General features: G+C 32.5%; 2 protein-coding genes across 2 annotated transcripts in view; one reads left to right on the top strand and one right to left on the bottom strand.

Moving 5' to 3' along the window:
• Positions 1-121: 121 nt before the first annotated feature.
• LOC132727279 (actin-related protein 2/3 complex subunit 2-like) lies at positions 122-10,941 on the top strand. Its single transcript, XM_060712712.1, has 10 exons — positions 122-312; positions 1,876-1,966; positions 2,570-2,623; positions 3,151-3,196; positions 3,864-4,050; positions 5,162-5,255; positions 5,835-5,961; positions 7,028-7,128; positions 9,631-9,728; positions 10,237-10,941. The coding sequence occupies exons 1-10, from the start codon at positions 239-241 to the stop codon at positions 10,259-10,261; spliced, it is 897 nt and encodes a 298-aa protein (XP_060568695.1). The 5' UTR covers positions 122-238; the 3' UTR covers positions 10,262-10,941.
• A 2,265-nt stretch (positions 10,942-13,206) lies between these two features.
• Positions 13,207-26,644, bottom strand: part of LOC132727280 (uncharacterized) — an 88,242-nt gene continuing 74,804 nt past the window's right edge. The window contains exons 5-9 of the mRNA XM_060712713.1: positions 26,320-26,444; positions 25,731-25,983; positions 19,949-20,163; positions 17,410-17,539; positions 13,207-16,585 (exon numbers count right to left, since the gene is read on the bottom strand). Of these exons, the coding sequence (XP_060568696.1) occupies positions 16,494-16,585; positions 17,410-17,539; positions 19,949-20,163; positions 25,731-25,983; positions 26,320-26,349 (720 nt within the window). The 5' untranslated portion in view covers positions 26,350-26,444 and the 3' untranslated portion in view covers positions 13,207-16,493. The remainder of the gene's footprint in view (positions 16,586-17,409; positions 17,540-19,948; positions 20,164-25,730; positions 25,984-26,319; positions 26,445-26,644) is intronic.

A 26,644-nucleotide genomic window follows, 5' to 3' on the forward strand; every position in this document is an offset into this window, starting at 1 on the left:
ATTTTGCTCTTTGATTGCCATATTGAAGAATAAAGTGGAAATGGACAAATTAGAACTTTTTTTTATAAATACGGTTAAAGTACGGTAGAGTACGGAATTTTTAGAGTTTGCTAAGACCAATGAAATCAACGCTTACAAACTGTAAAGGGAAGCAACTTTAATTTCCTGTTTCCACACACCCAAATGAACATTTTCTAAATTTACTTCTATTTTATGCTGTAATTCATACGTGAAGAAGATGATTTTGCTCGAAATACACAACAGAATTGTTGTTGAAACTTTAACAGCCAAGATAAAAAATGCATTAGAAGGGTAAAGTCATCTTTGACTTGTGACTAAGTCACGGCAAATTTCACTTCCGTGTTTAACATCTAATTTCAATATAAAATTGTCAAAGTTAGTTGCCAATTAATCATTTAGTAATTTTTTTTTGCATAAAAGTTTATTTACTTATTATCTCTTTTGAACCAACAATCGCCGAGTGAAACAGAAGTGTTATGCTTTAAGTTTATGAAATACCGAATCCGAATGAGTTGACTTAAGTAAAACTGAAAAATGAACATTTTTTTTAACAGACTTACCCATTCATAGGCTTTGCCTAATTTCAGATCAGACATCAAGAAAGTTACACAAATGCTGCTTTAAGTTTAATTGCCATTGACAACAAAAACCATCTCTGTTCTCAGTGACTGTTGATAGGCTATGTTCTCAGTGACTGTTGATAGGTTGGCCTTAAATGAGGCTAATCACTTGCTCATGGTTTACAAGTAGGAAATAAATCTGCATTGCTTATAAGAAGGGAACAAATCAAAATTAGGTGATAGGCATGTTCTTAAAATTCTATACAAACAAAGCATATTTATAGCAAATTGAAAATCTGTTTTCAACGAGAGCAAAAAACCTCGAGAATTAATGAGGAATGAGTGTTTTGTCCTAGTGACGTAATGCCCCTTTTTTCTTTTGTCCCTCACAATTTTAGCAAGTAAACGCAAACACTGCTATTACCCAAGTACTACAGCTCATTACTGAACCTGTGCTTCTAGAGGCAAAGATATTTCTTGTGCTTAACCCTTTACCTCATGAGCATATTGTGAAAGATGGCCATTTTCATTGAAAAGCCTCCTGTTACAAGTTCAAACTGCTAAGAAACTATGAAAAATGCTTCAATACTGATGAAACTTGGCACAAATGTTGACTGGCCATAGCCTCTGAAACAGCATGCTCAATTTTAAATTTCCTGTTACCATGGCATGGGGGGGACGTCTCAAAATTGCCAAACCTCACTATTTTGCATTGTTTTTTTTCCATCAAAACTGATTTTTAAGTGCTGCAACTTCTCAATGAATTTAGATAGAGTAAAAGGCTTTTCAGCGTTGGTTACACATCCCCCTTCTGACAACTCCCTGATGTACCTTTTTGAGGGGGCGGCCGAAAAAGTGATCACTTTTTTAACAACATTTCTCAAACAAAAAAAGGTGTTTCAGGCCTGATTAGGGTAGTTTTACACTGTTTGAGGCCTCAAAAAAAGGGGGGTTAGGGTCAAAAAGCCATTAAAACACGTTTATATGAGGTAAAGGCTTAAATTAACTGAATATACTCAAGAGGATAAAAATCTGTATTAAGTGGCAACTGTTATCATTGCAATAAACTAACAACTATTGGTTATCTTTGTTTACCTATGAATTTTTAGCCTTTTGGTCAGATTTATGATGTCAGCTAATCTTCTTTAATAATTTTATTGTATCAGTAACTTCTTTTTCAAGAAAGACATCAGAAAAATGAAAAGTAAGACTCTTAAAGTATGAAAAAAATGACTAGTCTGATGTATAAATATACAGTATAAATTAGGTAATGGAATGGTTTAATTTTTTTCAGGAATAAGCCAGATACAGTAGATGTGACTGTAGCAGATTTTGATGGTGTGCTGTTTCATTTGTCAAATCCCAATGACAAAAATAAAATATTGGTAATTTTTTCTGAATGAAATTTATAAATCTCATTCTTTTATATATACCCTGCCACCCCTTTATAAGAATAACCTCACTAAAACATTCATGAGTCTAAACTCAATGGAATAAAAACTAATTTTCACAGATCATTATAAAATACACAAGTATGTACATTTTGTAAAATAAGAAAATCCATTATAATGCTTGTTTAATGTGCCAGAAAAGTACAATAAAAACGAAATAGGATGCTTGACATTGGCAACGATGTGAAAAGCATGCAACCTTGGACCTCAACTCGAGCCTTATAATGGCTGTGTGCCAGTGTAATGATATTAATGCTGGTGATTTTCATTTCAATAAAACTTGCAATAAAAATTTTAATTACATTGCCAATTTTAAAAGTTTTACTTGTCATGATAACATCTTTTCTCATTCCTTAAAATTAACTGTACTTCTTCTGTGCTTTGTCTATACAAGGTTAATTCATCATTTCTTTACAATGATAAATGATGTAAGGTCTTTTAAATTTATTTAGCTTAAAATTTGATTAAGTCTCTGCATAGTGTCTGTTGTAAAAATAAAAGATGGTACAAAAAAAATAATACTTTTTTTGTTTCCAGGTAAGCATTTCAATGCACTTCTACAAGGATCTCCAGGAACATGGTGCAGATGAGGTACATTTTTTTCTGCCGATTTTGTTTTGTTGATTTTCCCTAATGATTATTGTGTAAATGTGATAACATTTACAACACTGAGGCGTTTCTTTATAAAGTTAACTGAGGTAATGGGAGCTTGGAGGAATAATTGTTATTATTATTATTAGTTTTTTCTCAAAATGTGAAGTAAAAATGTTCAGCTTATTGACTTTCTTGAAACTTATTGAAGTTGCCTTCTTTAAATCTGAAATCAAATGGGAAGTGATGTATTTTGTGCTGAAAAATAAATGTTACGAATAAAAAAAAAGGTTTCTTTTCTCTATAAAAGTTATATAACCATTAATTAATTTGCAAAAAGATAGATAATATTATTAATCTTATCAATATATATAAATGATGTATTTTAGTCATTGTGTGAAAGAATCTGAAAGTATTTTTGATGTTGTTGATGACTGTTTATAATCACTAGTTGCTATTTATAAATGGGATATTCTTAGGCTTGATATAGTAAAAATAACTTGAGAATGTCTATTTTCTTTTTGTAGCTCATCAAAAAGATCTATTCAGATATGCTAACAAACACAGAGGATGGTACGTCATTCTACCATAATTTGAAGTATTTCTTTACACTAAACTAAAAAGCAATCAAACAAAAATAAATAGGTTTTAAGTTAGTCACTTAGTTTAAATATATTTATTTTTGTTTGATTGTAAAATAAGTTCTTGCAACTGACATGAATCACTTTCAAGTCCGGTTCCTGGAACTAACCAGTACTGATGCCATATTATATGAGGAAACAAGATCATGATCCGAATAGGGCTCAAACCCATGATCCCTGGGTTGAGAGGCAGACACCTTAACCACCAGGCCAATTACTTTAACTCCATTTAGCTCTAAACCTGCTTTGAACCAAAAGCAGATAAGCAGGTTTTAGGTAATAAATGTAGATTATGTGTTCTACAATATTATGTTACTTCCATTTGTTCACTTACTAAGCTTATATTTTTTTAAATTTAATTTACGGCTATGCATTAATAAGCACTTTCTAAATTTTCATAACATTAGCATAAATCTGTTGTTTTTGGACCAGTTGAGTAATTGAAGAAGTTCTGTTAAATTATATTGATAAATAACTTAGTTGAAACTGTATTAATACTATTATGTATATCTATATTTCTCTATATTTCTTATCCATTTTGCTTTGAAGTTTTACTGTTTAAATCCTGTATTGATGTATGTATATTCATTATACTGTAGGCTACAATGTATCACTTCTATTTGACCTTGAAAACATTCCATCTGATTGGGAGGAACGTGTGGAGAAAGCAGGGCTTCTAAAGAGAAATTGCTTCGCATCAGTGTTTGAGAAATACTTTGCCTTCCAGCAGGCTGGGGAGGCTGGCAGGGAAAAAGCTGTGATCCATTATAGAGAGGAAGAAACTATGTGAGTTGGAAACTTGATGGTTTAGTCACAGGAAACTGATGTTTAAAACGAAAAAAAAAAGGTTTCAAGGGGGAAAAAAATATATCACCCCTTCTATATACATGTTTTAAAAACACTTTTCCTGTGGTTTAGTTTAAACATATAACAGCTAGATAATGAGTAAAGTTTGAAGTTTTTTTTAACTGTTTTCAAGTCAGATTCCTGGGACTTACCACAGGAAACTGAAGTTAAAATGAAAAAAAAACATTTTAAGAAAGAAAATCACCCTTTTTACATAATTATGTTTTTTTTTTCCATATATATAGCATTGGTGATTTTTTTTATGTTTGAAACTTCAGTTTATTGTAGACTTAGCAGTATTGGTGTCATATGAGGATATATGATCTGGATCTCAGTAGGGCTAGAACCTTTATCCCTGGTTTCAAAAGCAGACACCTTAAGGCTTAACCATTAGACTACCGCTGCCAGTAACATGCTCCTGAAGATTATAGATACTGCTTTTATGATTATATAGTCATGAATGGGAACTAATAAATGTAATGATACGGAAAATAGGTGTGAGGGGGAAGATATGACTTTCTAGAAAAGATACTTTCAATGTAAAAACCTTAATAGAACAGCTATTTAAAACATTTGCCAGGATGGCCATCACAGCTGTGTCTGAATCTTTGGCAGCTTTGGAGATATTACAGAAAATTTAGACAATAAAAGTTAGTGCTTCATTATTCAAAAACTTTGCACATATTTATAATTTCTTTGGCAACATAGATTTGTCTAGATAAAGAAGACTGTAAACATAAATGATTTACTTCAGAGTAATACAGTCACTGTCTGCAATTTAAAATTTCTCTCAACATCTTACCCCATCCACCCTCCATTTCTTTACACAAAATTTTCTAACAAATTTATTTTCCTGCATAGTCATAGAACAGTGCATAGAAAGTATGTTTATACTTTGGGGGAAAAGGAAGTTTCCTACAGATATTTTTGAATTCTTATACAAACTATATATTTATGAGGTTCTACTACAGTCAAATCCAACATAATGTCCTCTCAGATCATGAGATGTATGTGTTATACAGGTTCAACTGTTTTGGTTTTTCTGTTACAGGTATATAGCAGCTCAGAAAGACAGAGTTACTGTTATATTTAGTACAATCTTTAAGGATGATGATGATGTAATCATAGGAAAAGTTTTCATGCAAGTAAGTACACTGTAACACATTAAAATATCTATTAAGTCGTAAGTAATATGCTTTTGTACTGAACATCGGCATAGATGATTAGAATAATGATATGAGCCGCGTCATGACAAAACCAACATAATGGGTTTGCCACCAGCATGGATCCAGACCAGCCTGCGCATCCGCGCAGTCTGATCAGGATCCATGCTGTTCGCTTACAAACCCTATTACAAGTAGAGAAACTGATAGCGAACAGCATGGATCCTGATCAGACTGATCGGATCCGCAGGCTGGTCTGGATTCATGCTGATCGCAAACCCATTATGTTGGTTTTGTCGTGACCCGGCTCATTTCATTAATTCATTTATGTGGTAAGAGTTCAGATTTTTATGTCTCTGGAAATCCTGATTCAGACATTTTGTAAAATATCATACCAGTGTTTACTGGTGATATACCCATTTTCATTAGACCTGATTAAAAGATATATAGTGGAATGGAAGTCGTCGTCTACATAAATTCTGTATGGTTTAGAAAATTAATAATATATATTTTTCCTTTTTTGATAAATTGGCAATGGAATATGTTTGATGTATTACCTAGGAATTTAAAGAAGGCAGAAGAAATTATCAACAAGCCCCGCAGGTTTTGTTTAGTCACAAAGACCCACCCACTGAACTTCAGGGCATGGATGCTCGAACAGGAGATAATATTGGATATATCACTTTTGGTGAGATAATCTGTATACATGTTTATGTGTATATACTTATTAATTTATTATTAATAAAGTCAGAGTTTTGTTAAAGATCTATCTTTATTAAAAGATTTGATTTAAAGAGCTGTCACTTTCATTTAACATTTCATTTTCTTATATGAACAGTTTAGTACAAATTAAACTATATTGAACGACTAACAGATGTAATGGTTGTTCATTAATATTATGTAACCTACACCTGTACTGTTATTCCTCTACATGTTGGCATTCTTTTAAGTGTAATTATTTGCCTGTGTTGTTATATATTTATTTCAGTATTCTATACTTATTTACCTGTATTATTATTTGTTTCAGTGTTCTGTATCTGTACTTACCTGTATTGTAATTTCTGTGTATTTTAGTATTCTTTTATCTGCATTTCATACGTTTGTTGCTTGACTTATTTCTGTATATCAATATTCTACATCTGTACTTATTTATCTGTATTGTTATTTACCTGTATGTACCAGTATTGTTATTTACCTGTCTTGTTATTTGCATGTATTATTTACCAGTATTGTTATTTACCAGTATTAATTACCAGTACATATTTACCTATATTGTTATTTACATGTATTGTAACTTACATGTATTGTTATTTACATGTATTGTTATTTACCTGTATTGTTATTTACCTGTATTGTTATTTACCTGTATTTTTATTTACCTGTATGTTTATTTACCTGTGTTGTTATTTACCAGTATTGTTATTTACCAGTATTAATTACCAGTACATATTTACCTATATTGTTATTTACATGTATTGTTACTTACATGTATTGTTATTTACCTGTATTGTTATTTACCTGTATTTTTATTTACCTGTATTGTTATTTACCTGTATTGTTATTTACCTGTATTGTTATTTACCTGTTATTTACCTGTATTGTTACTTACATGTATTGTTATTTACCTGTATTGTTATTTACCTGTATTGTTATTTTCCTGTATTGTTATTTTCCTGTATTGTTATTTACATGTATTGTTTTTTACCTGTATTGTTATTTACCTGTTTTGTTATTTACCTGTATTGTTATTTCAGTGTTATTTCCGCGTCACACTGCTGCTGCTGTAAAAGATAATACAATCAACCTGATTCACACGCTCAGAGATTATCTTCATTATCATATCAAATGTTCTAAGGTAAAATTTTCAGTTTTTGTTTTATTAGGTCAATTATCAGTTTAATAGGACATTTGGTATAAATCTGGACAGTTTAATATAGATTATGTGTTCTTGAACTTTGTACTAGTGAGTACTGATCTGGGTTTTTTCTTCTGCAAGTAACAGTCAACTTTGTATGTGAATCATTTAAAAGCACAGAGGAGAACAAGTGAGGTTTTAAATAGAATGCAGGACACAATCTTCTTAAATCCATATGTGCAATCATGCTCTTCCCATTTAGTAAATCAGACAATCAAAGAAGAGTATAAGGTCCACCAGATGATCAGGAATTAAGTCCTTGTGGCTGGATATATTTTTCCTCTATACCTTGCCTGAAAGAGATATCATTATGTATACTGCATTTCTCCTGGGCTTTTTATGCAGTTGATCCATGTCTGAAGATTAATACTGTTAACTAGGTTAACTGGTTAATTAAGATTTAAGAAGGCACAGTATTACTTGTTCTTTTAGATATACACCACTAAATTTGAATAATGAACTTGTCTGGCTTAGGTTTTTGAAGTGTCTATGATATAACATGTATATCAACTGAAGGAGCTTACTGTGATGGTAAATGAATCTTGTTAACATGTAAGAAATGATGTGATGATGTAAAGGTTGATAAAATAAAATTAATTAGCCAAGTTAGTCAGGCTTCATAGTTTTGCATGCTTCCTTGCTGAATGAACTGGTGACGTTGACATCATTTGTGCAAATATTACAGAGGTGAAGGTCATTGCTTTTTAGCTCACCTGAGCATGCTCAGGGTGAGCTTTTAGGATCGATGATTGTCCGTCGTCCGTCGTCCGTCCGTCCGTCGTCCGTTCACATTTAGTTGTTAACACTCTAGCGGTCACATTTTTGCATCAATCATCATCAAACTTGGTCAGGATGCTTATCTAGTTGATAGCTCGGATGAGTTCGAACATGGGTCATCTCGGATGAGAAACTAGGTCACAAGAGCTAAAAATAGAAAAACCTTGTTAACACTCTAGAGGTCACATTTTTGCCTCAATCATCATCAAACTTGGTCAGGATGTTTGTCTAGGTGATAGCTCGGATGAGTTCGAACATGGGTCATCTCGGATGAAAAAGTAGGTCACCGGAGCTAAAAATAGAAAAACCTTGTTAACACTCTAGCGGTCACATTTTTGCATCAATCATCATCAAACTTGGTCAGGATGCTTATCTAGTTGATAGCTCGGATGAGTTCGAACATGGGTCATCTCGGATGAAAAAGTAGGTCACCGGAGCTAAAAATAGAAAAACCTTGTTAACACTCTAGCGGTCACATTTTTGCATCAATCATCATCAAACTTGGTCAAGATGCTTGTCTAGGTGAAAGCTCGAATGAGTTCGAACATGGGTCATCTCGGCTGAAAAAGTAGGTCACCGGAGCTAAAAATAGAAAAACCTTGTTAACACTCTAGCGGTCACATTTTTTGCATCAATCATCATCAAACTTGGTCAGGATGCTTATCTAGTTGATAGCTCGGATGAGTGTGAACATGGGTCATCTCGGATGAAAAAGTAGGTCACCGGAGCTAAAAATAGAAAAACCTTGTTAACACTCTAGTGGTCACATTTTTGCATCAATCATCATCAAACTTGATCAAGATGCTTGTCTAGGTGATAGCTTGGATGAGTTCGAACATGGGTCATCTCGGATGAAAAACTAGGTCACAGGAGCTAAAAATAGAAAAACCTTGTTAACACTCTAGTGGTCACAATTTTTGACTCAATTGTCATCAAACTTGGTCAGGAAACTTGTCTAGGTCATTGCTGGGAAGAAATTGAACATGGGTCATCTCGGATGAAAAAGTAGGTCACGGGAGCTAAAAATAGAAAAATCTTGTTAACACTCTAGTGGCTACTGTTGTGATCCAAATATTCTGTTAATTGGTCTGAAAGTTTGTTTTGATGATTTCTAAGTCAAGTTGGAACATTGGTCATCTTGGATGAAAAAAACTAGGTCACACACCGCCCAAATATGGAAAAACCTTGTTAACATTCTAGTGGTCACATTTTCGACTCAATTATCATCAAACTTGGTCAGGATGCTTGTATAGGTAATTGCTTGGATGAGTTCGAAATCGCATGTGGAACTAGGTCACCGGAGCTAAAAATAGAAAAAATCTTGTTAACACTCTAGTTGCTACTGTTTTGATCCAAGTATCCTTGAAATTGGTCTAAAAGTTTGTTTTGATGATTTCTAGGTCAAGTTTGAATATGTGTCACCTGGGTAAAAAACTAGGTCGCACTGCTCAAATATGGATAATCCTTGTTAACACTGTAGTGGTAACATTTTTGACTCACCTGTCATGAGACTTGGTCAGAATGCTTGTCTAGGTAATTGTTTGGATGAGTTTGATAAATCAGGTGAGCGATCTAGGGCCATCATGGCCCTCTTGTTAACAGTAAGACAATGAATTCTCAAGGTGTCATAATGTAATGCAAGATAAAATTTTGAATATTTTCCAGGCATATATTCATACCAGAATGAGGGCAAAGACATCCGAGTTTCTGCGCGTATTGAACAGAGCCCGACCAGAACAAGAAAAAGAGAAGAAAACAATCAGGTTTGTACTTATGCAAATAATTTCACACCAATATGTCTAAATATGTCTCAAGGTTGGCCGAATACTGGATGAGATGCCTTGTCATAATTAAGGATATTTGTGAGTTTTGCATGTTAGGTAGAAGTATACATGTATTATATGTTTCACAGAGTGAACACCAGCAATATTTTCATAGTGGTGTAGCCACAAATGAAAATAGAACAGCTGGTGCTTAATTGTGAAAAAAGAATTGATCTGATCTGCTAAACAAACAAATTTTCTATTTATTTCATTGTTTATAGTAGGTTTATGACAATAAGACTGATTTTTGCAGCGTAACATCTTGTGTTCTCCTTTAAAATGTCATAAATCATGGCAGGACAATGTTCTCATTGAAAAATAACTGAATTTATTGTGAAATAATCAAAAAATAGTGTCATTATTTATGGAAAAGCATGCAATAAGTTATAGTATTGTACAATGCATGTATTTGTTGTATATATCATATTGAATTGTTGTGTTTTTACAGTGGAAAGACTTTCAGAATGTCCTAGGATCAGCGTGATGTAACTTGCAGCGAAAATTGGCATCTGGAATTGGACAAGGGGAAAAATGAATTGTAGAGAAAGGAAAACCAGTTACTACTTGCACTTAATCTTGCTTGCAAAACAGTTTTTTTATTTATTGTTGGATTTAAAGGAATATTTTGTGCAAATATAGTGCTACATAACTGTAAAGTACATCAAGTGAAATGAACAAAATATGATATGTAAAATTATAAAAAAAATAAAAACCAAACAGACTTAAACCTACACAGGAAATTTTCACTATATGTATTATGTCTATCTTGAGGGTTATGGATTTAGATTTTTATATTTAAATAAAACCAAATGTAATAATTGGTTATTAAAACATCCAGAAAAAACATATATATTCCTCATTTAGCTATGATAAAAAGTAGATACATATATATAACTCTATTGATTAATATTTTAAGAAAAGAAATAAATTGACGACAGTAAAATTGAAAGCTTAAAGCCTTCGATAGTGCTAATATACAAAAAATGCTTTGAAATTCTAGTTGGTTTTTTTTTGCTATACAAAAAGCACAAATGTTTTATTGCAAGGCATTTGTGTGACTTTAATATCAGTGGCAAATTGTTAACTTAACCCATGTTGAATTGTACATTTTCTATCATAATCGTGTATCTATTAAAATATTAATTGAAATTTATCTGTGTATATATCTGATATTCTCTTGCCATACAAGCATGTCAAATAGAATTACGAAATTCTTCATCAGGTCCCAGCTATGGCATATATGATTATTTTTAGATATCCTGAAAAGTATGTTGAACAGTCCTTAACTTTCTTAACATCAAAATGATTTTAAAGAAATAGAAATAACTTTAAAGAAATAGATTGCTACAAATTATTGGAGTATGAAGTGTTTTGTTGAGAGAGCAAAACAAATGGTTAACAGTCTCCCACAGAATGTAATCAAAGGTGGAGGATCAGTCTCGCAACTTGTGGTTTAATCAGGAGAGTATTACCATGTATTTTTTACTTACTAATGAATTATAGAAATATCAGTGATTTAAAACTCATAATTCACTGTTTCAAAACAGTATAATAACCATTTTGTTATTTTTCAATGTTTGACAGAAATAACTTTTTCAATTGAATTACCTCCCATTAATTTATTACCTCCCTTTGATATTCATTTAAAAAAAAAAGTATTATAAATGAATTATAATAATACAATACTAGACCACCGAGATATTGAAATTGAATCCCTGGCACAGTTTGTAGTTGCATATATTGAGGTATGTGTGTACCTGTTAATTATGTAACGTAATATTCAGTGTTAAATATTGAGCGCTCAATTTTCTTCCAAGAATGACTATGTTATTAATGGGAGATTTTAAAGGAGCCATAATGATAATTTAAGTGTGACGATTGTTCAGTCTATGGGGTTCTGGCTTTAAATCACAAGAAATGTACTTCAGATGTTTCTACATTAAAAATTTTACCATTTCATATTGAATGAGCCGCTTTTAGGGAGCGTTGACAGTAGCTTGCAGTTACCAGTACGGTCAATGGACAGGCTCAATGAATCCAAGCCTGCAACATTTTCAATATTGCCATTTTGGACATTCTTTAGAGATTCTGTTTTTCTCTATTTTTACAAGTTAGGAAAATGTTGAGTGTTCAATCAAATGCATGCTACTGCGGAAGCAAGACAAGCTCTATCCAAAGATGTGCTGCAGCAAATTTTTCTTCATCAAACAAGTATGCAACCCATTTGACACAATTGTACGTCAGAGCTCGGTGCTCAAGGTCAGCTTCCGGTTAACATCCTAAAATAACACTATCCCATAATCAACACACTTGGAAAACATCTCTACAAATAAGAAACAACTGGACAACACAGATCTAATTTTATTAGAAATTCATTAATCTACACAAAGAGAATGTACATAGACAATTGTAAGCTCACAAAGTGATTAAAGTTTGGAGACTTTTGAGCAAATAGATCCCCAAGAAACTTTACACATGTACAAAATAATGTATTAAAAACTACGGACAACAATTTTAGTACTCTTTGATATTCTAATTTTTCACGGATTATACATTAATATTCAGGCTGCACTTTTCATAACAATAAGATGTGAACTGGTAGGTGCAGTCCTTGCATACTAAGTGGTCTAACATTTTCTGCTTTATTTTGCTCTCCTGTCCCTCGGCAAACTTTTTTTCTTTTTTTTTTAAAAGTGGATTACAACAAATTTTTGTTGCCACCTTTTGGCGGAGGCCTGTAAACTCCAAACTTCAATCCTTGTGGCTAAATCTACAATTAACCGAGGCGGGGAGAGGATAAAAACAAATACCGTAAAACTCCTAATAAACGTCCATCCCTTAATAAAAGCCCCCTTAGGCTATTTGATATGGAAAAAAATCTGCTTATCAGTGGTGAACTCTTTAATTAATCCGTAATTTTATTCAAATCTCTCAGAATTCATTTTATTTCATAGTAAACACAAATATGTATTACATGAACTTTAAAATCATAACACATTTTAATGTTATTACCAACACTTGTTAACACTAATCAATGTATTTTCAATGATTTTTGGATTTAGGAAAAAAGTGTTGTAATAATAGCCCCCCTTTTGAAAAATGTTTAGCCCCTGGGGGTGTTTAATAGGAATTTTACGGTATAGGGTAAGCATTCATAAAAGGCACTGAATATTGAAAGGTCCGTAGTTCGCAATAATAATATATGCAGTGGCAACACTGGCTCAAATATTTATAGTGCCATTCACAGTTGGCCATAAACTTTCCTGTCTTGTATAGCCTCATTTTAAAGGCCACATGAAAAATAATCCGAGCCAAAGTTGTAGCAAAATGGCAAAGTGCACACTTATATAGGCTGTTTACAAATCTTCAAAATAAAAATATTGCTAGGATATTCAATTGAGAAAAGTCAAAAGTCATAAAAATTCTCGTACTGTTTTATTAAACATTTGAAGCATGATTAAGAATGTTAAAAATGATGACAAACTTTCGATATACATTTTTTTTCATACATGTTTAAAACTCAATATTATTTCTTAAAACATATGGATACATTTTTCTACAAGATATTTTTTTTTTAACAGCTATATAATATTAGTTATGTATTACAAAAAGTCAGGCATATGCTAGAAGTTTGAATCTTTCTCACTACTTCAGCTGAAATGTTGATATACCTTGTTCAATATTTTGATATTCTTTTCTTAATCATTTCAAACTGTGAGGGTTGTTTTGGTTAGTTTCTGTTTTTCAATAATTATTTATAAGGATTTTGCATAACACAGTACTAAAATAATATATCTTACAGGAGAAATGTTGATGATAAAATAGAAATTTATGTGTATGTTATCTCGTTTAAACTTTGAAAAATTACACATAAAATTTATCCTTTTATTAAGAATGGACACAATATTATTGTTTACACACCAAATACACAAAGAGAAAAAAAAACGTATAAACTATACAATATGAAAAATACAATGTGTAAAAAACAGACATACATTTATTGGATACACTTAAAGCAGTCAAACGCTCGTCTAGAAAGCTTACAAGTCTCACATATACACACACATTCAAATACAATTCTTATAATATCTTTGTAAAAAAACAAGATTTCAATTCAAAAAAAATTTCTTCAAATAAAATTAAGGAATGGTCAATTTTCAATATAAAAGTATTATCTTATTTTTTCGATACAAAAGCAGTAATGCCTACTTTGCTAATGAAAGTCTTTATCAGATTTTTTTTTCAAGATTTACCCAACGCTAAAATTTGTTTTACTGATTTAATTAAAAATGTTATAAAATGGAAGTTTTCCTCGAACAACTCTTAGATCACTTTCTCTCATTTTTTTTTCTCAAAGCACATTTGAGTATTTCCCGTATTATAGGATTTCTGTTTTGTATTTTATCAATCATGGGATTTGTACCACATACATACCGATCAGACATCTATACAAATATTGTATAGTTATATTACATAGTTACATATCATTCACATTTTAAAAAAAATCTATGTATAAATGTAATGTAAAATACAAAAAAGAACAGTTATTCCACTTGAAAATATATAATAACTTGGAATTAGCTAAGCAAAAATGTATAACATAACTATACATGTGGATGATTCATATAATTATTATGATGTAATGATATAGAGAAGTGATGATAAAAAAAAAGGCTAAATGAAATCAGACAGAATATAATAATGATCAAAAAATCATCTTTTCAAAACACGCAAACAAATTCGTACCATGATGCTATACATGAGCCTAGTGTATATAATTATATATAGAGAGATTGGATACATGTATAAATATTTAAGACCTGATATAGTGGTGTGGCCAAAAATACACAGAGCTTTTAAAAGTATATGTGCGACAAATTTTCATTTTCACTTGTGCATTTATAACAAACGCATATGCTGAAAAAAAATGCATTTTTGTAATGATAATAAATTTTGTTCTTGAAATGCATTTTATTTGAAAACATTTTCCGTTATCTCAAGTATAGTTGTGTATTTGAGAAAGCTGTGAGGGAAGCCCTGTATATCAAATGGCGTGTTTTAGCTGCTGCTGCGATTAATAATGAATGAATATTATCTGGCTTACATCGACTTGATGCAGATACAAAAATCAAAATTAAACTGACAGGAATAACATTAGTTAACATGATTATCTCCATAAATAGAACATCCATTTTGAACATTTTTTGAACAATTAAAAAATTATAACTAACTTGAACACAAATGACAACAAATAAATGGTGGGGGTGTTCTCAAGAACTTTAACTGTTTAAACAAGTCAGGTGGGGATCAGTTTTTATTTATTTTTTTAATGTGATATTTTTGCATTGATAAAGCTTTTACAACAGTATGCAAACTGGAAAACAAATTTGCAAGCCTGAAATATTATATATTTATGTTAAAAAGAGGAAAATGTACACACATATTTTAAACAATGGGTAATACACATAGCTAGATCATTGACATTTTATTCTAGATTTATTTTCAAGGGTTAATCTTCATAAAAATTTCTTTGCTTTATAAGAAATATTCACTCTGTATTCCTTACACTAACACTAGGAAACTTACAAAACAAGAGGAAAAATCTCTTACAGCAAAGAAGATTTATAAATTTTGAAGATATTTTATTCTACAATAGCACTAGGAGTGTTGGAATGATTTGATTATTATAATTCAATAAATCAATTTATAAAGTAGTAAAAAAAAACAACTATAAAATTCTAAATTTAAACTGTACATGATTGAAATGTATTGTATATTCCAGAGAGATGGTCTTTTTATTCATACGATCTGTTTACATGTATACAGTATAAAATTTGCTTATTGTGTTGTTGTTCTTCTTTTTTTCAGACTATGTTTAAAGCAACATTTACTCATAAAAGCCCATTATGATTCATACTAAGAGATTTTTACGTTATTTTATTTTCCTGTTAAAACTTTTTCCAATTGCTTCTTCTTTAATTTCCATTCAGATACAAAGAGCCTTCCTAAAGCCAAATCTCATTTACTTTTACAAAACAAAAAAATTATCAAATATGGCATTATAATTTTTAATTCACTTCAGAAGCTAGTCAGAAAAATACAAAAAAAAAACTTTTTGGTGATTAAAATAATGGTGGCTTATACTTAAAAGACTTCAATCTAGGACAATACAATACACATTATATTTACAATATTATCAATTATAAGATTACTAAACTTCCTATCATTTCAACAAATACACATTTTAACATATTTTCCTGCCTGATTTCTGTTGATGTTTTCATTCTAAAAATCATTTCAACACACAAGTCTTGCACATAATATAATAATATTTAAGCACACTTTATTCCCAATTCTTTTAGATCGAAAATTTCTGAACAAATGTGAAATAATAATCAGGATGTTAAACACATGTTAATTTTTTTTTTTTTGTATTAATGAATGAGTTCTAGCTAATGACGAGGTAAATAATTTTTATATCATTATGCGGGTTTCCATGGCAACATAATTTCGTTCAAAACTTTTCCAGTCATAAACTTATGTCTCGTCTTTGCTTTATAACACTCTTTTTCTTTTTTTGTCTGTTTTCAAACACAATTGTATACATGCCCTCATCGTTGGATTTTCCGACGTCATCTCTAATTTGATTGGCTGATGTTAAAACTTACGGATGGTGATATTAATAGAAAACTAAAGTCAATGTCGTTACAAGCGTGCAAGATGTGTTGATACAAAAGCCATAAGAAGACCGGTCAGCAGTGACAATGGTGTCGCAATACCCGCAGCAGAAACTGTCACTGAAAAAAAATATAATAAAGAGTTAAATTGGTTAAATCAAAATATGATAAAGCAAATCTTGACAATGACACACTGACAGACGATGGATACTGGACAAAGCCTGATCACAAAAGCTCACTTTAAACTTGGTGCTCAATTGAGCTTAAAACAATTGTTTCCAACCTTATTTTTATATAAAGAATTAAATAAAGCTACAGTTTGACAGACTTATGTTGACAGACTTGTGTTAATTCCTTGCAGGCTGTAGAAGTTTAATGTAGTACTGTTTGCTACACAATATCATAACATAACCGCAAAGTATATCTTAGTTCTGCAGTAAGCCATTGTATCTGTAGCATTTGTCTAATGACAGGACATATTGTATGAACCTTTCCCTGTGGTCCTGAAGAAGCTTAATTTAAAGGATGTATGTGTTCCTTTGATTACCCTTGTCTTACATTCAATTAAGTTTTACCCTTGTTTTCTTTTTATTAGTTTACATCGCACCAACACGGTATAGGTCATATGGCAACTTGCCAACTTTACTGGTGGAGGAAGACCTCAGGTGCTCCTCTGTGCATTATTTAAGGAACCTGAGCAGAACCAACTACGTTCCGTAAGCCAGCTGGATAGTTGCAGAATATGTATTTGTATATTGTATTCCAACAACAAACTTCTGAAAGCCAGATAGAAAGCTTTCTCACATGAAAGAATCCAAAGTCTCTGACAGGATTTAATTACACAGGGGCGAGGGGCAAGTGATTTTTTAAGTCAGCAATTGTAACCACTTTGCCACAGAGGCTATGTACAGGTACTTGTATAATATAATAAACCACTATCTTACCATCATATAATGTGATTGGTTGCCTGTGAGCATTTTGCCCCTCGCCATATACCAAGAAGAAAGTCTCTTTAAACAGCTTCTCTTTTACTGTGTACAACATTAATTGAATATGGAGTCCCTTGTCGTCAAGCTGAAATTATAAATGTCAGTTTATAAATGGATTGCAAGAAATCTTTGTTCTAAATTTCAGGGCTTTTTGAGGACTCATAAATATAATGTATACATTCATTGTAAAAAGCTAACATCCCCATGTATATCTGGTCAGTGGATAACATGAATCAATTAAGAGTTAGAATATACATATTCTGTACATATATCATTCACTACAATATTATTGCTACAGAAGTATAAGTGAATTTGTCCTATTCTATCATAAAACATTATTCAGACTGAGAATAGTATTATGTTGTGTTTTCGTTTTGTTTTTTTTTCTTATAAATTAAATCTGATGTCCCAATCACAGGAATAAAGGACTTTTCAAGACAAAAATTAATTCAAGTCTTTAAAGGGACTCCACTGAAGTTTTTTGACATGATGGGACTGAAAATGTTTTTTCCAGATACATGTTATTATTTGATGTAGATTTGGACCACTAATCTTTGTGCAAAATGTCAGATCAAATGCGCATTTCGTTTTTTCCAGAATAATTATTCAAATTGTGAAAAAAACTAGAAATGTGTCATCATGCCACGGATGCCCCCGCATGCAGCCAAAATTTCAGATGGTGCATTTATTATTTTTTTCATTTTAAGTTCAAGGCCCTTAAAACTTTTCAATGTTAACACAAACCATTTTCATACAATGTTCAAGGAACTGAAATTATTCAGTCTTAACCTTTTAAAAATAGCATATTGCATACATGTATTTGTAGCCAAAATAATGGCTAAAAGTATGAGTGCTGAAACTGAAAGTTCAAAATTTTTCCAACATTCAGGAATTTGAAAGATAAGTTTGTCTAAAATCATTGAACCACGACCAAATTCAAACTTAAACTGCTTATTCCTAAGATGTATCTATATTATTTTCAAAGTGAAAGGTACATAACTCTGCCAAAAAATCATCAAACCATGACCAAATTCCAACCTGACCTGCCCATTCCTTTGACATATCCATATGTCAAATTTAAGTTGAATATGTAACACTGTTGGGTAGATAATGAACAGAAACTGTAAATTTCATATTATTTTCAAAGTGAAAGGGGAATTACTCTGCCAAAAATCATTGAACCATGACCAAATTCCAACTTGGCCTGCTCATTCCAAAAACATATCCATATGTCAAATTTGAGTTGAATGTGTTGTACCATTGGGGAGATAATAAACGGAAACTGAAAATTTCATATTACTTTCAAAGTGAAAGGGGCATAACTCTGCCAAAAATCATTGAACCATGACCAAGTTTGAACTTGACCTGTGCATTCCTTTGACGCATCCATATGTCAAGTTTGAGTTGAATGTGTTGTACCGTTGGGGAGATAATGAGCGGAAACTGAAAATTTCATATTATTTACAAAGTAACAGGGGCATAACTCTGCCAAAAATCATTGAACCATGACCAAATTCGAACTTGACCTGTATTTTCTCATGTCATAACCATTTGTCAAGTTTGAGTTGAATGAGTTGTACCGTTGGGGAGATAATGAGCGGAAACTGAAAATTTTATATTATTTTCAAAGTAACAGGGGCATAACTTTGCCAAAAATCATCGAACCATGACCAAATTCGAACTTGACCTGTATTTTCTCATGACATATCCATATGTCAAGTTTGAGTTGAATGTGTTGTACCGTTGGGGAGATAATGAACAGAAACTGAAATTTCACATTATTTTCAAAGTAAAAGGGGCATAACTCTGCCAAAAATCATTGAACCATGACGAAATTCGAACTTGACCTGTATTTTCTCATGACATATCCATATGTCAAATTTGAGTTGAATGTGTGCAACCGTTCTTAAGATAATGAACGAAAACTGATGATGATGGAATGACAGAATGACGGAAGGACGGAAGGATGGAAGGACGGAAGGATGGAAGGACGGAATGACGGAACAGGGTAACGCTATATGCCCTGGCCATTACATGGCGGGGGCATAAAAAAGAGACCAAAATTGAAAAGCGTCTAAACGCTTTTCACTCAAATAAAGCTAAGAAAGGCATAAAAATATGTTATTTTCAATTAATTTCAAATTATATTTCTTCACTTTCTTTGCATATATTTATGTTTAAAGTGCCCTAGCTCATTTTTTTTAAGAAATTCAAATGTTATATTTTTAGGCTTTTAAACCTCAGTGGAGTCCCTTTAACACTTTCATAATAATAATTTCCATTGTGCAAATTGAGCAGAGAATGAAAAGCTGTCCAATGCTTTTCACTGAAATCAGGGTAAAAAATCACATACAAAATTGATTTTTAATTCAATTCCAAGTACATTTCTTTATTACCCTCTGTCTGCAGATTCTTCCATTATATGCTTCACTTGATCTATGTAAAAATTTCAAAATTTTAAGTTTTTAGTTAAAAATAAAAACAAAAAACTTACATCTTTACACGAAGACTCAATGATGTCATACTCTTTTGTCTGATCCTTCCACCTCTGTTCAGCCATAATCTTTTGACCTTTCACACTCAAGTACCAACTCAGTTTGTCACACTTAAGTGCACGACTGTTTTCACCAGCAGAGACATTACAGCCGACTTTGCTTTGTCTATCATCCAGAGAAGCTGTGAAATTGTCACATTTGATTGTCGGCTTATCTGTAAAAAAAAAAAATACTAGAATTATCACTAAATGTGATTAATACCCCCACAAGACTGCTTCGGAAATGAGGATGTTACTAGTAACAGAATATCTTGTAAAAAAATTGAAATATAGAGTTATGGTTGTGGGCAATTAAAGATAGTTGTGGTTCTTGTATATTGCATTTCCTTTCAATGTGGTTGGCCATTGATGAAGTTTTATTGAATTACTCTGTAATAAGTCCAGAAAGACAAAGAAAAGGAACAAAGGGCAATAACTCTATAAATACTGAAGATGGAGTTATAGTTCTTGTGCACTGCACTTCCTCTTTTTGTGCTTGACCATTGTATGAAGTTGTTTTGAATTTCAACCAGTATGTTTTAAGTTATGCTCCAGACAAGGAAAAGTATCAAAGGGCAGTAACTCTGTATTTGTCAAAATGGAGTTATGGCTCTTATGCATTGCACTTCCTTTTAATGTCCTTGACAACTGTATGAAGTTGTATTGAATTCCAAACAGTAGTTTTCAAGTTATGCTCTGGACAAGGAAAAGTAACAAAGGGCAATAACTCTGTAATTTGTCAAGATGGAGTTATGGTTCTTGTGCACTGCACTTCCTCTCAATGTGCTTGACCATTGTATGAAGTTATAATGAATTCTAACCATGAGTCTTCAAGTTATACTCCGGACAAAAGAAAGCAATGGAAAAGTAACAAAGGGCAATCACTCTGTAATTACTTTAGATAGAGTTATGGTTCTTATGCATTGCACTTCCCCTTACTGTGTTTGACAATTGTATGAAGTTGTTTTGAATTCCAACCAGTAATTTTCAAGTTATGCCCCGGACAAGGAAAAGTAACAAAGGGCAATAACTCTGTAATTAGTCAAGATAGAGTTATGGTTCTTGTGCACTGCACTTCCTCTCAATGTGCTTGACCATTGTATGTAGTTATATTGAATTCCAACCATTAGTCTTCAAGTTATGGTCCGGACAAAAGAAAGCAATGGAAAAGTAACAAAGGGCAATCACTCTGTAATTACTTTAGATAGAGTTATGGTTCTTGTGCACTGCACTTCCCCTTATTGTGTTTGACAATTGTATGAAGTTGTTTTGAATTCCAACCAGTAGTGTTCAAGTTATGCCCCGGACAAGGAAAAGTAACAAAGGGCAGTAACTCTGTAATTAGTCAAGATAGAGTTATGGTTCCTGTGCACTGCACTTCCTCTCAATGTGCTTGACCATTGTATGTAGTTATATTGAATTCCAACCATTAGTCTTCAAGTTATGGTCCGGACAAAAGAAAACAATGGAAAAGTAACAAAGGGCAATAACTCTGTAATTACTTTAGATAGAGTTATGGTTCTTATGCACTGCACTTCCCCTTATTGTGTTTGACAATTGTATGAAGTTGTTTTGAATTCCAACCAGTAGTTTTCAAGTTATGCCCCGGACAAGGAAAAGTAACAAAGGGCAATAACTCTGTAATTAGTCAAGATAGAGTTATGGTTCTTGTGCACTGCACTTCCTCTCAATGTGCTTGACCATTGTATGTAGTTATATTGAATTCCAACCATTAGTCTTCAAGTTATGGTCCGGACAAGGAAAATGCAACGGACGTCTGGACCGACCGACCGACCGCCCGACCGACCGACCGACCACCGGGTGACTCCTATATACCCCCCCAAACTTCGTTTTTGGGGGTATAAAAACTAGAAATGTGTCCATAGGACACGGGTGCCCCCACCGCGCCACTGTTCTGTCAATCTTTTTACTAAGTCAAGGGAAATTACTCTACAAATACTGGATAAATCCACAAGCAAAACCCCAGGTGCAAATCTAAAATATGCTGAGCAACCTGCCTATAAGGTTAAATGACTATGTCAAATCCTTTTTGAGAAACTTGCGACACAAGTTGAAAATTGCAAAAAATTTCTAAGTGAAGGGCAATAACTCTAAAAATACTAAATAAATCCAGACGAAAATACCTGGTGCACAACTGCACATGTTAATCAATATTCCTGTAAAGTTACATGACTCTAGGTCAAATCCTTTTTGAGTTACCTGCGACACATGTTGACAATTGCAAAATTTTACTAAGTCATGGGCAATTACTCTGAAAATACTAAAAATATCCAGACGAAAATACCCAGGTGCACAACTACACATGCTGATCAACATTCGTGTAAAGTTTCATGACTCTAGGTCAAATACTTTTTGAGTTACATGCGACACAAGTTGAAAATTGCAAAATTTAACTAAGTCAAGGGCAATAACTCTGAAAATACTAAAAATATCCAGACGAAAATACCCAGGTGCACAACTGCACATGCTGATCAACATTCCTGTAAAGTTTCATGACTCTAGGTCAAATACTTTTTGAGTTACGTGCGACACAAAAGTGAACGGACGGAAGGACGGAAGGACGGACAAGGGTAAATCTATATGCCCGCCACTAACGTGGGGGCACAAAAATTGAAAGGTCTCACATGAAAGTTTCCAAATTCCCTGCTGGGATTCGAACCCACCATGGTGAGTTGTTTAAAGACAACTGCCTTAACTTGGTAACAAACACATATGTTGGCCGAGCTGTAAAGTTTCCATTTTTTACTATTTTGAAAACAAAATCCTTAAATTATTTTAACCTTAGATCTCATTTGGCATATTAACCCTTAATTTATCTTAGTGCAAGATTTAGTCTTCATCATAAGAATATTCCAAAATTTAGAATTTCAAAATTTCAATTTAACACTTTTTAATCCAATAAACATCAATTAATATATAGTTAAACTTTGTTCGGTCGAACTCGGATCGCTCGAATACCTCCCTTCGCTCGAACTCATCGCCCAGTCCCGGCAAAATTCCTATATAATATATATTGTTCTACCTCGGATCGCTCGAACACCGATCGCTCGAACTCTCGAACCTGATCTCTGGTCCCTTCGGCAGAAATATAGTGAAAATCACACCTTTTCGGTCGAACACAAAAAGACAAGTTGGTATGTCCTAAATAAATGACAGTTGGCGACGCATGTTTTTAACACCTCGTGATTGTGACAAAGGTAATTAAGGTTAATTGATACAAAATAGGAGGTGTTGTAACCGATTTATTTGTATGATAATATTGTTGATTTGCCGTTTATGGTAACAATAAAAAGAAAATAACTTGTGAAATAAGTAAAATATGCATGCCAATAAAGAATGCCGTTTACCCGGACGGCTTTAATTACAACCGTGGTTCATGTAAAGTGAATCGTAACAGACTAACAGTGTTATCTAATTATAGAATGATACTTCTATGTGTGTTTATTTTAGTAAATGACTACAAATAGATGCTGCTGTAAATGTTTTTAATAAATAGTTCATTAATTTATTTTCAAAAATTAAATTCATCCCATTAGAAAACATAAATATATTTTGATCATTGTTCAATAAGTTTGGTGTGATTGCCCAATCGAACTCAACCAATTACAATATGCATGAATATAGATTGACACAGCGTACCGTTAATACTTAATTAAAACACTGGGATAATAATTCTGAATATGAAATATTCGACAAACAGATGTACTAACAAACAATTATATTGACGCATTTATCATTCGACCGATGTAAGCTAGGAAAACCTTTAGGCATATGATCAACGTAATAATAGTTCAACCTCGGTTGGCTCGAACTACCGATCTCTCGAACAAATTTGCACAGGCCCTCCGAGTTCGAGCGAACGAAGTTCGACTGTATTTCATAAACATAAATTTGTTTTTCAGTTAAGCTAAGTGCCCACATAAGACCAACTTATTTAATTTTTCTATCATAACTATCATTTTAGATGTTTACATGTATATACTTTAATACAATAAATCAAATGAATTTATTGATCAAAACCTGAACATCTTATATCGCTATATTAATGTAGAATGCCTGCTTTAGTCACACAATAAAAATATGGTGATGAATACTGCAAAATCAGTCATTCATTGCATGTTGCATGTAATAAGTAATTGATAAAATGAATTGTGAATATTTTTACTTTTTTTAAAATCATGGTACATTTTTCTCATGTTGATTTTCATGGAATGACTTATCTTGAGCCATGAGGCTTAGATAAATCAAAGTGCTGCAGCACTGAATGCGACGGACATGCAACCGGATAGACACCAAGGCTTCTTTTAGAAAAACAAAACAAAATAAAAACAAAACACAAAATATATAACAGAGAAAATTTGTTCCATACAAGTTCGAGATTTGTAGAGCAATATATTTTGTGTCCCAAATTGATATAATTCAGATTTTCTACTTTCAAGCACTTAAATACAGAATGAAATTTATGCCTAAAAACTCTGGTCAAACTTGTAAATCAGTGTCCTTATCGATTTATTCTAAGAAATGATATGTAAATAGAAAAAAAAAACTATCAACGAAATATTTCTAGAATAAATCCAGGCAAATAAAACTTCAAACATTAATACATTGTACATTTGAGAATGCTATTTAGAATTGCTTCGTGTTATCATATAGTGGGCATACAGACAATAAAATATAAGTCATTTGTATTTTATTTCTCTTGGATATGTCTCATTAAAAAAAAAATTGGTTAAAATCATCAGCAATTAATAGTGTATTTCTTAGATTTTTTTTTATTTACAAGGTAAAGATGTAGAGGCCAGAGCACATCGTTTTTATTTTAATTTAAATGTCACTTAAGCACTACAGTGTTTAGTTGTCCTTTTCAACTTCACACTAAATTCCATTTTCAACTTGTTTGCTTCTTACAATTGTATAGCATTTCTAAAACTATTGCATTACAATCCGCTGGTTGTACATCCTAATCGCCTGTCCAAAAATCAGAACAGGTAAAGCAGAATCTATTTTTAGAATATCGAAGGTTAACTCATATCATGACCTAGTAAAATATGTAAACAAACCACAAGAATCGGAAGTAGAACTGATATTATAACTTCCTTACCATGATTTCAAGACTACATGGCGGTAAAGTGTCTTACATGCATTTTCTAAAATAGATATTTATACTAGCCATTGACTGTATCTAATATATTAATAACTGCTGAATATTCAGCTAAACCCGCGGTATGAGTCACGAAAATAGTTCTTCTTTTATTAATGCGCGAGTTATCCTAGAGTCACGAAAAACTTTTGATTTGTTAATAATAATGTTTTGTATAATGTAGAAATATTTATTTCCTACTAATAATGTCTTGGAACTCAGAGGTTACACTTTATTGTAGTATAATTTGCTGTCCTACTTTTTCGACAGCGGTAAATCGTTTCAGCAGTAATTTGCATATTGCGCAATAATACTACGGGACTACAACGTTTTTATCAATAATATACGTTCATATTTTAACTTGGATAACTTAATTTGAAATTGAAAAGGCTTAATATGGAAGACATTAAGATATCCAGACAAAGTATGGGAGTTTTGAAGGATCAAATTCATGTACTATTTCTTGGGCTGTTAATTGGTTTAGGACACATTGCGCGAGTGTAGCCAACGAAATCCCATGTGTAGATGACTTAGCTCTGAACGCGCCTGAGGGCGCGTCCGTCGCAAAAATACCAAACTTACCAATTTGTACCATCAATGCAATTCCTGCCTCCACAGAGGGATATGAGGCTCCGGGGATATTGGCTTTACAAACAAGAGCTTGTGGCGCATTATGAGCATTTATTGTTAAACTGTCAACTGTGAAAGTGCCCGTGTATGATGCAAACTCAGAGGTGGTGTCTGCCATAGTTTTCACTGATACATATGGATTTTGATCGTTCAAGAACAGGTTCATTACTGGTTCAGGATTACTGCCACCGGCATCGCATTTCACCTGTAAAGAAGGTAAAATAATTAAACCAGTTCTTAAGGACAATGAAATGACTCGTCATTTGATTAACAATTGTAGAAATTTCAAAGTTCCTGAAAATCTTGACTTAAGCTTTTGAGTTGTAATTTATATACCCATGATTGCTAATTTGCTACACATAACTAATTTCCAGTACCATAATGTGATGTCAAAGATATTCAAGCCCTGTTAACAGGAAAATTAAGCAGAGACAGAGAATACTGGGACATGAAACTATTTTCAATTAATAGAGAAACCTTTAATACTTATTTGCTGTGGATATCTGGTTTGAAAGCCTGGTTAATAAATATATAGTCATACCATATATTGTCCTGGGGTCAGACGCACCATATCACCTGGCTTTGAAGCAGAAACTGGTTTCCTAGACCGTGCAAGGACATTATGGCTAGCATCATGGATTTCAATGCCAACAGTTTCAACTGGGTCTGAAAGGAATGAAACAAATCATGACATAGTGGAAAATAAATTAGAGATTAGACAAAAAAAATAAAAATATGGATGCATTTTACATTATTTTAAGTAATGCTTTAACAAAGTATTCTGGTAATGAAAATGTCAGGTATGTATGGAACAGTTCAAAAAACAAGATCTGTCACTCCAGACAGCACAGTCGACTCTGGTTATA

This window comes from Ruditapes philippinarum, unplaced genomic scaffold, assembly GCF_026571515.1.
Source record: "Ruditapes philippinarum isolate M1 unplaced genomic scaffold, ASM2657151v2 ctg3604_1_1_1_1, whole genome shotgun sequence".
Lineage (NCBI taxonomy): Eukaryota > Metazoa > Mollusca > Bivalvia > Venerida > Veneridae > Ruditapes > Ruditapes philippinarum.

Bases quoted from the DNA above. Each gene is read 5' to 3' on its own strand.
- LOC132727279 (XM_060712712.1), top strand. From the start codon at position 239: ATGATTTTGCTCGAAATACACAACAGAATTGTTGTTGAAACTTTAACA. The intron at 5,256-5,834 runs GTAAGTACACTG...TGTATTACCTAG, and splicing joins TAGGAAAAGTTTTCATGCAA to GAATTTAAAGAAGGCAGAAG. The intron at 5,962-7,027 runs GTGAGATAATCT...TTGTTATTTCAG, and splicing joins TATTGGATATATCACTTTTG to TGTTATTTCCGCGTCACACT.